The following is a 17442-nucleotide window of genomic DNA, read 5'->3' on the forward strand; positions in this document are numbered from 1 at the left end:
CGCAATTTAAATACGTGTATGGTTTATGGGCAATTTGGCAACACAGTCACGTTTGCGACATGTTGCACAACGTATAAATAAATAATACCAGTATATGTACGACGCATGGCTTACCGGTAGACTATCGGCAGTTTGACAACGTGGTCGCGAGACAGTGTACTATTTATTCACCACCTACATATTATGCTTACCGGTAGGCTATCGGCAGTTTGACAGCGTGGTCGCGAGACAGTGTATTATTTATTCACCACCTACATATTATGAGTTCCCATTTGAAATACGTAAGGCTGTAAGTTATCGCTTATCGGCAACGTCGCCAGGAAATACCGGCTAGGTAGGTTGAATGGACCTCGAACCAGCCCTCAGATACAGGTAAAATTCCCTGACCCGGTACACCATGGGGCTGGCTCCTGTGTTATTGCGCACGAAGTGAAATCCAAGACGATAACGCAGATTTCCACGGAATTATTCAGCCGAATTATTTATGATGTCTCAGTTGTCATCGCTAGACTCTTATCTTACTACTACGTCGTAAGTGTCCGGGCATGGGATGAAAACTTTTATCCAAGCAGTCAAGATAATTATTATCCAATGCTATTAAAGTTTTATTTTATAAACTCGTCAGTAATGTAATGTAAAATCATCAATAACTGGGAAGAAATATTAACCTAATTACCGTATGTTTAAAAGAAATTGAAAAAAATGAATGTTTGTTACTGACGTCTCGGAATACAGTCAACTATACAGTAGATCTACACCGCGCTAGCTAGAGCTCCGGTTTGCGAGCTTTGCGCAAGCGCAGTAGTGTGTCGCAACCAACGAACTAAACTGATAAATTGTTGCATGCTTCCTTGCTGCCTACGGAAAGTCATTTATATCGCAAAACATTAACGTGTGAAGCATTTATAAGCGATTATGGGTAAATATAGAAACTATTCTGCGGGCTTCAAGCTAAGCGTAATTGCCTTCGCTGAATAGCACGGGAACAGAGCTGCAGAAAGAAAATTTTCTGTGAGTGAAAAGTTGGTGCGTGACTGGCGGAAAGTAAAAAACAAGCTAAAAAGCACAAACCCTTCTAGACGCGCGTTTACAGGTCCTAAAACAGGGAAGTTTCCTATAATTGACGAAGAAGTGTTTAGGTACGTCAGTGAAATACGTAACAATGGCTGCAGTGTATCATATGAAATGTTACAAATTAAGGGACAGGAGGTAGCGCGCAAACACAACATACCGGTAACTCAGTTTAAGGCGACTCGTGGGTGGATTAAGGGGTTCATGCGACGACACAATCTGTCAGTGCGAAGGAGAACAACACTAAGCCAAAAGTTGCCTGCTGATTACACGGACAAGATTGTAAATTTTCACCGATTTGTCATACGTTTGCGCAAGGAAACTTCGTACTTGCTTTCTCAAATCGGTAATGCCGATCAGACTCCAATCTTTTTTGATATGCCTCGCAACAGCACTATTGCGCTAAAAGGATCACGGAGTGTATTAATGAAAACCAGCGGTAGTGAGAAGTTGCGATGCACGGCAATGCTAGCCATTACAGCTGACGGGAGAAAGTTGCCACCTTACATCAGTTTCAAGAGGAAAACGATGCCTAAGAATATACAGTTTCCCCGTGGAATTCATGTACCAGTGCAACCAAAGGGTTGGATGGACGTAGAACTCATGCTGGACTGGGTTAAAACTGTGTGGAATAGAAGACCTGGTGCACTACTAAAACAACCAGCTCTGCTTGTTTTAGATAGTTTGCAAGGTCACCTCGTGAACGAAGTGAAGCAAATTCTTACTACAAATAAGACACGACAGATAGTCATTCCTGGTGGCCTAACATCTGCTTTGCTGCATCCTGAAATTTATTTTATACCTGGTGAACGGTGAGGTGTGTGGCGAGATGTGTGGCTCCAACATGTTTTGACTAATTTGCAGCACTACACAGCGAGATGCGTGGCAAGATGAACAATTCCAACATGTTTTAGGCCAAGGCCCATATTTACAGTCAGTTACTTTTGCTGATAAAATGGGGTAACTTTGGACATTCAGGGTAAATTTGTACACTATGCAGGTCTTTTTTTTTTGTCTCTGATTCATCATGGCAAGAGGTACTCTTAGTTTTGCCATGTTGCTAGGAACATGACTACTGAATTTACATCACCTCCTGTTGTGTTCAGTAGTTGTTTTGTAGGTAAAGAAGAATCCAGCAGGTCTGCTGTTATTAAAAGATATGTCAGACTTTCCACCCTATCTCCCCAATGTAGCTTAGTATAATTTGTTTTATGCTACAGGTACATTGTTGATATATTTAAGATAAATTTGCAGCAGTAATGAAATTTATGCAGACACAGGGTTTTCTTAATAATGAAGGTTCATTAATTCGCGGGTAACTTGGGACGGTTACCGCAAATAAATCCCACAGCATGAATGCTATTTTAAATTTATGTTTTACTCCTTGCGGTGTTGTTGATTACCAAGTTAGCAGATAATTTTTTGCGATCTTTGTTTTCCTGCGCTTTTGGACCAGCTTATATCCAGATTACATAAAGGATGACGGGATTCTACAAATTAAAAATCCGGAATGCATCCTCTTGACGAAGAGCATGTGCTCAAGTAGATGCCAAAAGAGATGACTGGTAATGGTACCACAAAGCTTCAAAGTTCTGTTTCCTCTGCTGTGGTAGACATTCTTGAGAATTTCATCGAAAACAGCATTTGGTAGCCGTTTTCTTTGACTAAGAAAAGGCCTGTGACACCACATAGTGATATGGTATCCTTTCAGTCCTGCATCAGTGGAGATTCCGAGGTATTGTGCCTGTTTTTATTGCAAATTTTTCGTCCCTCCGTCTGTTCCATGTCCAAGTAGGGAGGCCATACTTGCAATACCACGTTCAGGAAAATGGAGTCCCTCAGGGATCTGTTCTTAGTGTCACTCTCTTTGTGGTTGCCATAAACTGTATTTTACTGCTGCTGGTTCAGCAGTAATACCGTCATTATATGTAGACGATTTTGCTCTGCATTATAGTTCGCAAAATATGGCAGTTGCAGAGCGACAATTACAGCAAGCTATTAGAAGAGTGGAACAGTGGACTTCAGAACATGGCTTTCGGTTTTCAACCGCAAAAACCTTTGTTGTACAGTTTTGCTGGAAGCTCACTCTTCACTCCCATCGTGAGCTTGTCTTAGGGAATGTCGCTCTTCCTGTAGTTGACACTTACTGATTTCTTGGGCTCCTTTTCAATAGCAAATTATTCTGGGAGCCACACGTGCAGCAGTTAAAAATGAAATGCACGAAGAAGCTGAATATTTGAAGTTTTTTAGCGGCAATACTTTTTTTTTTGCTATTTGCTTTACGTTGCACCAACACAGATGGGTCTTATGGTGACGATGGGATAGGAAAGGCCTAGGAATGGGAAGGAAGCGGCCGTGGCCTTAATGAAGGTATAGCCCCGGCATTTGTCTGGTGTGAAAACCATCTTCAGTGCTGCCAACAGTGGGATTCGAACCCACTATCTCCCAGATGCAAGCTCACTGCTGCGCAACTCTAACCGCACGGCCAACTCGCCCGGTCTATGATTTTATAGGGTACATATTTTCTCCAAGTTAGACCACGGCAGTGTAGCATATGGATCAGCAAGGCAAAGTGTCCTTGCGAAACTGAATAGCATCCACTACACCCGAGTTAGGTTGGCAACAGGAGCTTTTCGTACAAGCTCAGTGCTAGCTTGCTGGCTGAATCTGGTGTGCAGCCTTTACACCTGATGAGCCAGCAAATACTTCTGTCCTATGCTGCAAGTTTGCAACAGATGCCACTTCACCCAAGCTATTTCTGTGTATTCCACAATAGAAACCGCTGGCTGTACACTGCTTATTCTCGAGCAACGCAGCCGGTTGGAATACGCCTGGATAACATTCACAGATTGTTTGATGTGTCTTCGGTTCCTTGTCTTGTTAGACAACCAAGTAGGGTACCTTCGTGGATAATATGATGACCTGAAATAATTCTGGATTTGCACACTGGCCCAAAGAACACGGACCTGTCCATTTATTGGAGGCTCTTCCTGTCTGTTGTTGGTTGATATCCCGATTCAGTCGTTTACACGTATGGTTCGAGGGCTGATGCAGGAGTAGGCTGTGCGCTTGTTGTCGACAATATTAGGTTTCTTTTTCCTCTCCTGGAAGCCTGTAGTGTGTACACAGCAGAGCTCTATGCTATCTGTGAAACTTTACGGTACATGCTCTCCGATGAGTGCTAACACTTTCTGCTGTATACAGACTCCTTGAGCTCGCTACATTCTATTGATACATGTTTCGCTCAGCACCCTCTGGTGCAGCGAATCCAGGACCTGCTGGCCGGGTGTTCGATGATGTCACTGGAATTACGTTTATGCGGTTCCCAAGCCACATGGGAGTAGAGGGAAACGAGTTAGCTGATAAGGCTGCCAAGGAGGCTGTTACATTGCCCCCTCATTGCCTTACAAGGTTCCAGCCAGTGATATTTGCTCTCAGCTGAGACATTTGGTTATGTCCCATTGGGAAATGGAGTGTCAGGCCACCTCACTGCCAGATAAGTTGAGAGTGATTAAAAGGAACAACGAAGGTATGGAGAACTTCCCTTCTGGCTTCTCGGAGAGAAGCCGTGGTATTATGTCGTCTTCATATCGGCTACGGTATAATAACACACTCCTATTTACTGAAAGTAGAACCCCCTCTGATGTCTACTTGCGGCGATCATTTTACCGTGGCACACATTACGGAGTGTGTGGACCTGGCTGATCTGCGCTATAGTCTAAAACTCCTGAGTACCATCTACCTCATCCTGTGAGATGAAGAGCAGTCAGCAGACCTTGTCATCCGTTTTATGAGGGATCGTGGGTGGTTTTATCGTATATAAATGTAGTATTTCCTATTAGTCTTTATATCATGGTTTACTACTTTTTATTCTATTGACCCTATTTTACTTTGTGTTTGTATATTTTTTTAAAAATATTAATTTGCATGATATATTATTGCATTTTAAGGCAATGTCTTATTCTACCATAATCTATCATCTTTCATTTTACCAAAAAATAAGGAATTAAATACACTGATTATTTTAAACTCTCAATCATTTTTCATCATCAATTGTTTTAAATTCTAGTCGGTGGTTACATTTAAAATTTTAATTATCATGTCATGCCGTCCACCTCGTACCATTAGGGGCCGATGATGTAGATGTTAGATCCCTTTAAACAACAAGCATCATCATCATTCGTGAGAAGTTGCATTGGTGAGATTCCAACAAGGAAGAATGGCAGAAAGAAAATTAATGTCCAGCCTGGAAAAAATATTGCCAGTGAGGACTGCTACCAACAGTAAGCCTGCCAAGAGAAGAAGATTGACACCTTCACCAAGTGTTGCTAGCAAAGATGTTCGGCCTAAATAACACACTCATACATCCACCCTGAAAACATCCTCCAATAACCTGTACCTTGATTTATTGTGTGTGGTTTATCACGCTTATGATTTGTGTGTGTTCGTTTAAAATTTGTTTTGTGGTTAACTTTCCTGACCTCTTTCTCCATACTAGCTTGTCGAAAATTACCCCAGAGTGTGTATACAGACAGTTAGCAAGTGTTTTATACCCATGTCAAATGTTACCTCATGTTCGGGAATAACATTGGACACTAATTAAAAAAAAAAAAAAATTCATTGTGCTAATTTGTTGAAGATAATAACATTAGCAGTAAGTTAGGATCACGATGAAGGTAATGCAGCAATTTTTCTCCCTGTGGAGTGAGCAGTTTAGTATTGTAATGAAGAATGTGAAAAGTATGTATTTTAGATTTCCAAAACTCAGATAATGTCAAGCGCTCACTTCTGTATTCACCACAGAATTTATTATCTCGGTTTACCAAACCTAAGTTTTCATTTCAATCTGAATTTAAATCTTAAATTTTTCATACTGATGCATGGAAAACAAATGACTACATGCTTTTGCCGCTATAGAAATGTAAACAAGTTTTTGATTCCATTTGTGGTTTGCAAATAATTTGTCATAAATTATGTCCACTATTGAACAGAAATGAAGAAAGGAGCCTAATATGACTTTCCAAAAGAGTGAATTGTTATTAAATTTGGTGGCAGAAAGCATTAACATTATAGAGATAAAATCCCCTTTGGTTGGGGACGGTAGAATAACACCCACAGTATCCCCTGCCTGTCATAAGAGGCGACTACTGTAATAGGGGCCCTAGGGGTTCTGAACTTGGGAGTGTGGGTTGGTGACAACGGGGCCCTTAGCTGACTCCTGGCATTGCTTCCACTTACTTGTGCCAGGCTGCTCACCTGCTCACTTTCATCTGTCCTATCCGACTTCCCTTGGTCAGCTCTTGTTCTTTTCTGACCTGACGGTATTAGAGCATTCAAGGCATAGGGAGTCCTTCATTTTCACGCACTTTGTGGCCATACTCTTTCTTTAGCAGGTACCTTCATTTTTTTAAGTGTCCTATCCCTTCCAGTTTCTTTCTGATTAGTATTATACAGGGGATGGTTGCTTAGTTGTACTTCTTCCTAAAACATTAATCACCACCACCATCTCATACCAGCCGATATCACAAATACTGCTAATCTTGTCATTCTCTATATGTGTGGGAGTGGATTAATCAAGGGCATTTAATTTTTGTTTGCATTTAATTTGTTCAGAGAGGATGCATACCTAGTTGTACTTTCTCTTAAAGCAAAGACCACCACCACCACCACCACCACCACCACCACCCTCCTTCCCTTGTAAAATGATTTGCAGGAGGCTGTAAATTTCTGGGTGCCTCATGATATGACCGAGGTAGGAGAGCTTCTTAATCTTAACAGCCCTACAGGCATCGTTTTCTTAACACATTCTGGTCAATCCAGTTTCTGTATTACTATTAGCAATCACAAATACATTTAAGTTACAACTGTCAGATAAACATCCAGATATGTAGGCTGCAGTTTTGTGATCTGGAACGTACATATTTACTTGCTTACTACCAAAAAAAAATTTTTTGACTATGGTCTTGTTATTCTGATGATATAGTAACATTTTGATTTCACTGGCAATAAGGTTACTAAAAATTTAGTACGGTGGTATACCTCTTCCCAGGTGTTTCATTTGTTTGTAACTATTAGTGGGCTATAGTGTGGAAGTTCCAGGCAAAAAAAGAATTAGGACTGAAATCTATATATATGAAAAAACTATAAAATTAATTGTAGAAAATAAAGAGACTAAAAATGTTACATGGACACAAAAGGTAAGATTTGAGTTATGTATCTTATTAAATAATTTCTAACACACAAAGTCTAATTAAGAGGATGCGCACAACCCAGAAGTTAAGCTTATCTTCGTAATGAATGCCAGAAATTTTGTTGAGATGTAAAATAATTTGGGTAACCTGGATGGCATGCATTCGGTGGAGGATCAGTAATTTTATTAATTATTCAGTTTATTGTTAAGTAGTTATTTTATTTTATCCAAGATAATTTTAGAGTAGTAACTGGCAAGCATTTCTCTCACTTTAGAGTAAATACTTAGTAGTAAGTTGTTAGAAAGTCAAGGAAATATAACCTTCTTAACGTCCCTCTTCGACGGACAAATCACCATAAAGAACGAAGAACTTATATACCCTCGCTCCATATGAACACTGCACAGAGGTTTGGAATTAAACCCAGGCTGTTGGCATGCACTCTGGTGATTTAACATTTTGATGATAAACAATTATTCAACTACTGGGACTTGACCCACTAAATAACAGTGTGGTTGCATCAAGAGATGCCACTGTAACGGCCATGGCTACCAAGCACGCTTATCAACGAATTGCTTGGGAGCAAGTTGTATAGTTAGTGGCAACAGCTTATTAACTTGGAAAGTAATTAAAAACTCTGTGCTAGCTGAACAGAGTGATGTGTTTTATAAATATACACATAGATTACATTATAATAACTTATTTTTCATATAGTATCATGCAGATTCATCACGAAGTGCAGCCATCTTGATTCTTACAGCTAGATAAGAGCTTCAACTGCTGCTCCATTCTCGGCATCTCTAAACTAGACAATATTCCTCCAGATTGTTTCCCTTGTGGCTGGGGGCTCTAGAATTAATATCCACTGTATCCCCTGTCTGTTGTAAGAGGTGGCTAAAAGGAGCCTCTTAAATCAATAATTACCACCACCTGATTTCCCATGTTTTTATTTCAGCTTCATAGCTATATATCAATTTTGTAATCTTTCATTTTGTTATTTTTAAGGGTTATTATATATACGATTGTTACTAGAGCTTGATGATGTGGATCTCCGTGGATTATGTCGTGTCATTATATAGCTAGTTTATTCCAAGCCATTGGGGAACTTTTTATTTGAGGTAGATAACCTTGATGCGGTTCCCACCCGTTTAATCGTTTTCAGATGGTTAGGTAAGGCCTGTAGCGTATGTACAGTAACAGTACACAGCCTCGTGCACACGCCCTTTGAGAAGCTGGGCTGACCGGGCAGGTAGGGGTGCTCAACTGTGAGCTCACATCTGGGAGATAGTGGGTTCGAACCCCACTTCCGTCAGCTCTGAAGATGGTTTTCCGTGGTTTACTATTTTCACACCAAGAAAATGCTGGGGCTGTACCTTAATTAAGGCCACCGCTGCTTCATTCCCACTCCTAGCCCTTTCCTGTCCCATCGTTGCCATAAGACCTGTGTGTGTTGGTGCAACGTACAAAGTGCGTTCCATAAATAATGTGACCAAATTCATAAAAAATCATTTATTGAAGATATTCGTACAAATAATCAAAAATCTTCAAAATAGCACCCTCTTGCGTTGATACACTTCTGGAGGCGGTGTTTCCATGCCTGGAAGGCATCCTGGAAGGCCTTTCCCGGAATGTCCTTTAGAGCCGACGTAACATGCACCTGGATTCTTTTAATCGTGTCCCAGTGATTTCCTTTCATGACTCCTTTTAACCAAGGAAACAAAAAAAGTCATTGGGAGCCAGGCCAGGACTGTAGGGAGGCTGGGGAACCACTGGGGTGTTGGTCCTGGTCAGGAAGTCGTTGACAATGAAGGCGCTGTGACTCGGTGCGTTGTCGTGATGAACTTTCCACGTGTCCTTGATGTCGCTTCGGCAGTGCGAGACCCTCCTTTTCAGTCTTTTGAACACTTCCAAGTAGAAAGCTGAGTTCACTGTAGTCCCGGTAGGTACGAATTCGTGGTGGACAATGCCTCTGACGTCAAAGAAGACAATGAGCATGGTTTTGATCCTGGACTTGCTCGTGTGTGCCTTCTTGGGACGGGGCGACGATGGGGTGTGCCACTCTGAACTCTGCCTTTTTGTCTTAGGGTCGTACTCAAAAATCCATGTCTCATCACCAGTGATAACCGAGTTAAAAAAATTAGGATCATTTTCACACATTTCCAACATTTCTCGGCACCGAAGCACTCACATGTCCTTTTGTTCGTCGGTCAACACTTTTGGGACCAGTTTGGCACACACCTTTCTCATGTTCAAATCTTCAGTCACAATGTGGAAAACAGTTGTTTTTGCCATGTTTTGAGTTTGTGCTATCAATTGAAGGTTCAGCCGTCTCAGAGTTCAAACAGTCGCGCACACGTGTCACATTTTCGTCTACTCGTGAGGTTGATGGCTGTCCACTGCGAGGTTCGTCGGTGATCTCTTCTCGGCCCTCCATGAACGACTTATGCCATCGGAAAACTTGTGATTTGGACAAGCAATCAGTCCCAAAGGCCTGCTGAAGTAATGGAAACGTTTCGGTGGCGGACTTCCCAAGTTTAACGCAAAATTTGATAGTGTACCGTTGCTCTACAGAACGATCCATTGTACCGTATTACATGAACTCAAAACAGGCTTGACGGAAACGCACGTCCTGACTCTCCGGCAGCTCACTGCCGAATGAGACAAATTGCGTTTGAAGCTAACACCCACCTCCACCTAGCCCAGCAGGTTAGAACACGCTGCGGTGTACAGTTGCGTCAGAAAAAAATTGGTCGCGTTACTTATGGAACACACGTTGTAAAACAAATTGTAACTGTGTAAACCTGGGCTGAGTGGCTCAAACAGTTGAGGCACTGACCTTCTAACTCCAACATGGTAGGTGGCTCAGTCCGGTGATATTTGAAGATGCTTAAATACGTCAGTCTCGTGTTGGTAGCTTTACTTGCACAGAGAAGAAATCTTTTAGGACAAAATTCTGGCACCTCCATGTCTCTGAAAACTGTCAAAAATAGTTAGTGGGACATAAAACCAATGACATTATTATTATTATTATTATTATTATTATTATTATTATTATTATTATTATTATTATGATTATGATTATTATTATTATTATTGCTCTCCGGGAGAGAAGAGAAAGCTATCTTGTTCTATCTAAATTTGAGGGATCCAGTTTGGTGAACTCTAATGTCCACATTTTGGACTTTTCAGATTATTATAATATTATTTTATTTAGTTCAAGTCACGCAGTCAGTAAAGTTACAAATGACGCCCATGCATGGAGCGTATACCACATTTATGTTACAGTTTAAATGCTGGTCGTGATATGCAACTATCTCAACAATCACTAATAAAACTCAACATACTCGTAAACGAACAGTTGCTACACGATAACAAATTGGCTAGTTACTTTGGAAGTATACCACTATTTAGTGCCACTTACCAGTAATGGCTAAGATCTTGTATTTGCAGAGTATTTTCAAACTTCAGTTCCTTTTTGAACAGGTCTTGTATCATGGAATATTTCAATATCAGAATGGTGAAAACTTGTGTAAATTAATTCAGTTGCACCTGGAACCAGTGACATAGGTGTAAGTCATAATGGAACACATTTTGCTTTATATCATTTTGCTGTTATGCTCTTTCCAGGATTGAAAGTAAAACAGCGTGTGGAAGTGGACTCATGGAGTGTGAAAGAGCAGCTATGTCTAGCTGCTGCTGTACTGCGAAGTGGTGACCAAAACTGGTAAGTTATTTTACTTTTTGCCCATAAAATTTGCAGAACCAAGGCCTTTTTTACAACTTACAAGCAGATTTCTTTTTTTCTTTCTGATTTTCATTGTGGATAACATAATCATCAAATTCTGCTGTACAAATTATTGAGTAATGATCTCGCTGATCTCGTCATTCGTTTTGTGTGGGATTAATGAACTTATGTTTCCTTTTAAAATAATTGATTAATGAATTGTATTGAGCAATGATCTCGCTGACCTCGTAATCTATAATCTTTAATTGTGCAATTCGTCAATACGGAAATGAAGATTATAGATTACGATATCGTAGCCAACCAGGCAAAACGGAACGCATATAGATTTCGAAACTTAAAGATCAAACTAACGAATGCGATTAAGAGCATTGTTTTTCTGAAGGAATGTCTAAAAAATGACCTAACACCTAAATTCTTGAGAAAATATAACAATAAACACAGGCACACCAAACAAACTCATAATACGCAAGAAAGAACAAACAAAATCTGGCTGAAAGAAGAAATAAAGTTTTTATACCGTAAAAAACATCTTAACAATGAACTATACCAAATACATTTAAAGGCATCTAACGAGTTACCACATAGCTATTGGGATGATTTTCAGCAGATCACGACAGAAAAAATAAGGAACTTAGCCACCAACAAACAGAATACACTAAATAAGAAATTAGAAGCACTTAAACAACCATCCAAACCAAACCCAAAAACCGAAACTCCGAACACGAACTCTCCTACCTTTCCCAATGAAATCACTGACCACAAATTCCACCCACCCGTAAAAAATCTCACAAATACGACTTTTAACGAAATGGAAACTGTTATCTTGAGCAAGGGACCCAAGCACAATTGGTGTAACACATCAACTTTCCAGAACATTACAACTACTATCACCGAAATAGAAAACGCCATACAGAAAATCCCACATGAGCTACGAGACGAAGTCAGATATGATATTAAAAAAAGGCTCCCACAATATATCAACAAAATTCACAGTAACTCCCAAAATAATAACTCAACCAATAAAGTAGACATAAACAAACTCAAAGATAAGATAAAGCAGAATAATCTACTAATAACGAAAGCCGATAAGGGCAATACCACAGTTATTATCGACAAAGACCAATACATACTGAAAACCAAAGAATGTTTTCAAGATAACACTTTCCTCATCAAACGTAAAGAACCGACTAATAACATACAAAATAACCTCAAAACCTTATTAAAAATACACACTTTCTTTTAACAGAAGTAGAATCCTCTAAACTTATAGTAATGAATTCTCAAATACCCAGTGCTAAAGCTTATCCCAAAATACATAAAGAACATATTCCAATGAGACCTATTATTAACTACAGAGCAAGCCCAACCTATAAACTTTCTCAATTTATTCAACGATTTCTCAATAAGCACTACGTATTCTTAGCTAATAAAACAATACGGAACTCAATAGATTTTTGTAATAGGACATAATCAACATGTACCCAAACATTCCCACAAAACGAACAATAGCAATCTAAGCACTTTGGAAATAGAAGAGTTCATTAAATTACTTAATTTTGCCATTAGTAACAACTACTTTAAATTTCATGATACTATCTATCAGCAACAGGGTTTACCGATGGGATCTCCTGCTTCTGGTTTAATCGCCGAAATTTACATAGACTATTTAGAGCACACATTCATTAACAAAATAGACCATATATTTTTTTTTGTGTAGATTTGTTGATGACATTTTTATCATCCTCGACAATAGGTCAACAAATGAAACTGATATATTAGATAAACTCAATACAATAGATTCCCATATAAAATTTACCATGGAATCCGAAAACAATCGCAAACTGAACTACCTGGACATAACGACAACTAGACATGATGACCACCTTTCTTACAGAATATACAGAAAACCCACGCATACCTCAAATACAATTAAAATGGATTCCGTTCACCCCAACATACACAAAAGAGCAGCCTACTATAGCATGATACACAGAGCATTCAATATACCGTTAACAAAAGAAGATCTAAACAAAGAATTACAATTAATTCATGACATAGCTAAAAACAATGGATTCAAGAAAGAAATGATCAACAAAATCATTCACAAAATAAAATCCCAACCCAAAACCAAACTAACAAAAATAAACGAACCCAAGAAAGATTATGCACTATTCACTTTCAATAACGTACACATATACCCCATAACTAACATTTTTAAAAAACATAACCTAAGAATAGCATTCAGAACTACACACAGTAGTACCAACATCATACACGTCAGGACAATCAACAGCAACAACAAATACAACCACTGAGGGGTATACCATATCAAATGTAATAACTGCGAGACAAGCTATATCGGACGTACTGGTAGAAACTTCCTAACCCAATATAACGAACACATAAACGCGGTGAAACACGATCATTTTTCCTCAATAGGACAACATGTCGCAGACTATAAACACAGTTTTACAAACATCGATAACGATATGCAAATCCTAAAAATAAACCCCAAAGTTCCCCTGCTCAACATAACAGAAGAATTATACATCACTCTAGATCAGTACACCAATCCAAATTACAACATAAATGAAATCAGAAAAAACTAACATCATCTTCAATACAGTTATCCCCGCCCTAACAAACCCTTACCTTAAGTTAATCGATAAACAGAATGCGACACGCAACAGAAAAACACCAAACAACACACCCAGCTCCACCCCTACCCCCACAACAACAACTCTCCCTACCCCTCCTTCCCTTCCCCCCACAGCAGCTAGTATGAGCCCAAGAAGAACACGAAGTAGTACATTACAAGCTCGCACGTCAAACACAACTCAGCTACACCAACAACAGTAAGTACATATTCCAATTCACACACATAACCCTTAGACATTCCTCCAACACAATATCACTTATAACTCAATCTTATCTTCCACAGATAAACATAACATCATTGCACAGCTACAAATGGGAAAGGAGCCACTACTTTGAACACAATGTCATCCAAATTTACGGACGCCACAGGAAAACTTGAATTGGTTCCAATAAAAAGGCAACACACACAGCAGAGCTGAACATATTTTAGTTGAATTTCATCCATACATTTGGCACTTTTTTAAAAAATTGAAAGTGTTTTATCCCACATATACACAGGAAGACAAAATCTTTTACCCATGCAATTTTACAAACTCCAAGAATAGCAGCTGAAGTGTACAACTGTAAATAAGACTTAAATACGGAAGTTAGTCGATGAATTGACCAACAAGCAAGAACGAATGTTCATATGCATGAAGTGTTTTTTATATATTGTATTTATCTTGTACATATATATATATATATATATTAGTTTAAGTAAAGACATATTTTATACATTAATTTTAAGACCTTCAACATAATATTTTAGACATACAGTTGCAATATTGTACAAAATGACATATACGCCAGTTCACGCTAAGACATGCCCCATTTGTATGTGACTAAATGTACATCATCATCATCATCATATAGCATTCCTTTAACAACACAGTCTTAATCAAAGCTTCATTATATAAATATGTATGTATGGTTCAGCTGAAGATGACCTTGTATATGAGGTCGAAACCGGTCCTGTAGCTTAATATATGCAATAAATAAGTATTGATTGGTGGAAATCCTCTCCTATTTTTAATTCTCGCTGACCTCGTCATTCATTTTATGTGGGATTAATTAACTTATGTTTCCTTTTAATGCGTTTGCGTTCTTTTTGGCTTCTTCTTTTCTAGCCTATTTCAGTCTCTGCTGCTGGATGTAAGCCTCTTCCATATGCTTCCACCTTCTTCGGTCTTGAGCCACTCGGAACCAGCGTGTTCCAGCCAAGAGCTTTATGCCATCGAGCCGTCTCTTCTGGGGTCTTCCAATGACTGTCTTGTGTTCCCATGGTCTCCAGTGAACAATCCTAGAGATCCACCTGTAGTAGTCTTGTCGAGCTATGTGCCCTACCCATTGCCATTTTAGTCTTGTTACTCTCTCCAGGATATCTGTTACATTCGTTCTTCTCCTGATCCCTAGCATCTGTCACTCCATGGTTAGTGTTCGCTGAAGCTTGCGAGCACTTGCCTTAGAGTCATTGTTACTAGACCGTAAGTAGTAACTGGCAGCACGCACGTATTATAAACCTTGATCTTCAGGTTCAAACCGGCACCACCCTCTAGGTCCCCGGTACAACCTAGGGATGATGGGTTTATAACCTTACCCACCCGTGTGAGAGGAAGGGAGAGAGAGAGAGAGACCCTTGTGAGAAGGTTGCTAGCGTGTCCGCCCCAAAGGGAAAGTTTAAGCGAACACGAGGGGGAACAAGGGGCACAAGTAAAACAACAAATCAAAGGTCAAAACACAATAAAACAACATGATGCTTTAGAAATTACCCAAAGGATGAAGTTAGCACACTTACCGAAAACAGCGAAGGAAGATGACTTAAGGCCGTAGAACCAAATACTCAAGAAAATTGTTGACAGTGCTCCACCAAACGTGGTGAATGAAAACCAACACTTTAGTTGAATCAAAAGAACTTTAATTGAAAAATAAATTGGAGGTAACAAAATTAAATCTTTAATTTAAGAAAACCTAGGTGTATTTTAAGAGGAAAAACCATAATCAGGAAATAAATCCAACGTAAAGTTTGAAAAGGGGTGAAATGTAAATAACAATTAACGATAATAAAATTAATCAGAAAATACCTGGTATGGTTTGGAAATAATTAACACATTAGTAATCAACAATTAAGAAAAGTAGATATTCTTTAACAAATAATAAATTATTATTATTATGAAAACAACGAAGTAGGGAAAAAGATTGACCTCCGTACCTTAATGTTAGTTAAAATAAAATGTGATTTGAAAATAAGAACGAAGCAAGTCGACCTCCTTACATTGATACCAGCATCAATAAAAGGTTAAAATAATATGTGATCGATCACGGAAAATTAATTAATTAAAAATACTATACTCAGTAAACAAGGTATTCAGTTAAATTAATGGTCAACCCAGCCGTTTCTCATGATTATCACAATTAATTTGTTCAATTTCCACCGAGGACAGTTTCCAAGATATATAGAAGTTTTACATAGAATTTACAGAACCACCCGGACCAAGAAAAGATAACACAATTTTAAAGGGTGGCCAAAATTAATTAATGAACTTTTAAAATAGCAAACGATACGCACAACACGAAAATATATTATTCAAGATCCACACAGGAACCGTGCGCCAGACAACAACATCAAAATCCCAACAACAATTACCCACATAAACATGTTGCCAAGGTAATAGCCAAAACAAAAGCAATGCCTCCTTCAAACAAGGAGGAAAACAGATTTGAGAAAATAATTCACAGAAAACCCCAGGAAGAAAGAAAGCATACCAAACAAAGGGGAAAGAATCACAGAAATGCAAACAGAAACCCCAAGGAAAAGCTAAACCCGCTATCTGGAGACTGCACCTTGGTTCACACCGAAAGTTACAAATTAAGGTGCAAAAAAAACTTTTATTTTATTTTAAAATTAAATATTCTAATTCAGCTCACTGTGGACCTTCCACGCTAGTGTGATTAGTTGCCGAAACCGTTTCCCAGACTTTCATAACCGCACACGACAATAAGTACCAATTTGAGGACGAAGTCCAAATCGTTATTATTATTAGGGCCTACTACTATTATTATTATTATTATTATTATTATTATTATTATTATTATTATTATTATTATTATTATTATATTTTCTGAAATCGTCGAAAACACAAAAATCATCTTCTTCACCGCGAGTAAAGTGTTTCAGACACTGGTACATACCTTTTGGTGTGAAGAAATTTTGAGAAATCCAAACCTGGCCATTGTTGTTGAAGAAAGTTACCACGAGGCCAGCAAACAAGACCTTGTTACCAAGAATCCAGGAGAAATATACCAGTAAGAAAGTATTTCACAGGTACTTCGGAAGGCCAACTAGAAGTTCATCAGGGAAACATCCCTGTTAATCAAGAATTCACGGGGGTTTTAGAATAACCCTCCGCTCCATAGCGAAGCGCACTCTCACACTTCTATCCATCATGGCTCCCACTAGCGAACTACTGCTCCAGTTCCTGGCGCAGCCAGCACCAGCTTGGCTTGGTCGCTACACGCGCATGCGCCGTTGGGCGGAGACTTTCACTAACAGAATAGAGTAGCGAACACGCCACGACGTAACTTAAAAAGGGTATATTGGCATAAAGCCGTTTGACACAGTTTTCCAATGGTACTAAGACCAGTCCGAAAAGGTTATAAAGGGAGGCTCACACTACTTAATACTGTCTCAAGGTTAATTGGAACATCCTTGTTGGTCAGGATGAATCTTCGTTTCCGGAATGCTATCCAACTCATACCTATTCTGCTAGGAATTTCTGCACGTTAGTTGTCTTTTCCAAGTTG

General features: G+C 39.1%; 1 protein-coding gene across 4 annotated transcripts in view; it reads left to right on the forward strand.

The window, feature by feature from the left end:
- The window catches only part of LOC136883405 (bromodomain-containing protein 8), a 445412-nt gene that overhangs the window by 14762 nt on the left and 413208 nt on the right, over window positions 1–17442 (forward strand). For all 4 annotated transcript variants that reach the window (XM_067155679.2, XM_067155690.2, XM_067155698.2 and 1 more), the window contains one exon: window positions 10887–10983. In XM_067155679.2, the coding sequence (XP_067011780.2) occupies window positions 10887–10983 (97 nt within the window). Of the gene's footprint in view, window positions 1–10886; window positions 10984–17442 lie in introns of those variants that run through there.

The sequence above is a fragment of the Anabrus simplex genome, chromosome 1 (assembly GCF_040414725.1).
Source record: "Anabrus simplex isolate iqAnaSimp1 chromosome 1, ASM4041472v1, whole genome shotgun sequence".
Taxonomy (NCBI): domain Eukaryota; kingdom Metazoa; phylum Arthropoda; class Insecta; order Orthoptera; family Tettigoniidae; genus Anabrus; species Anabrus simplex.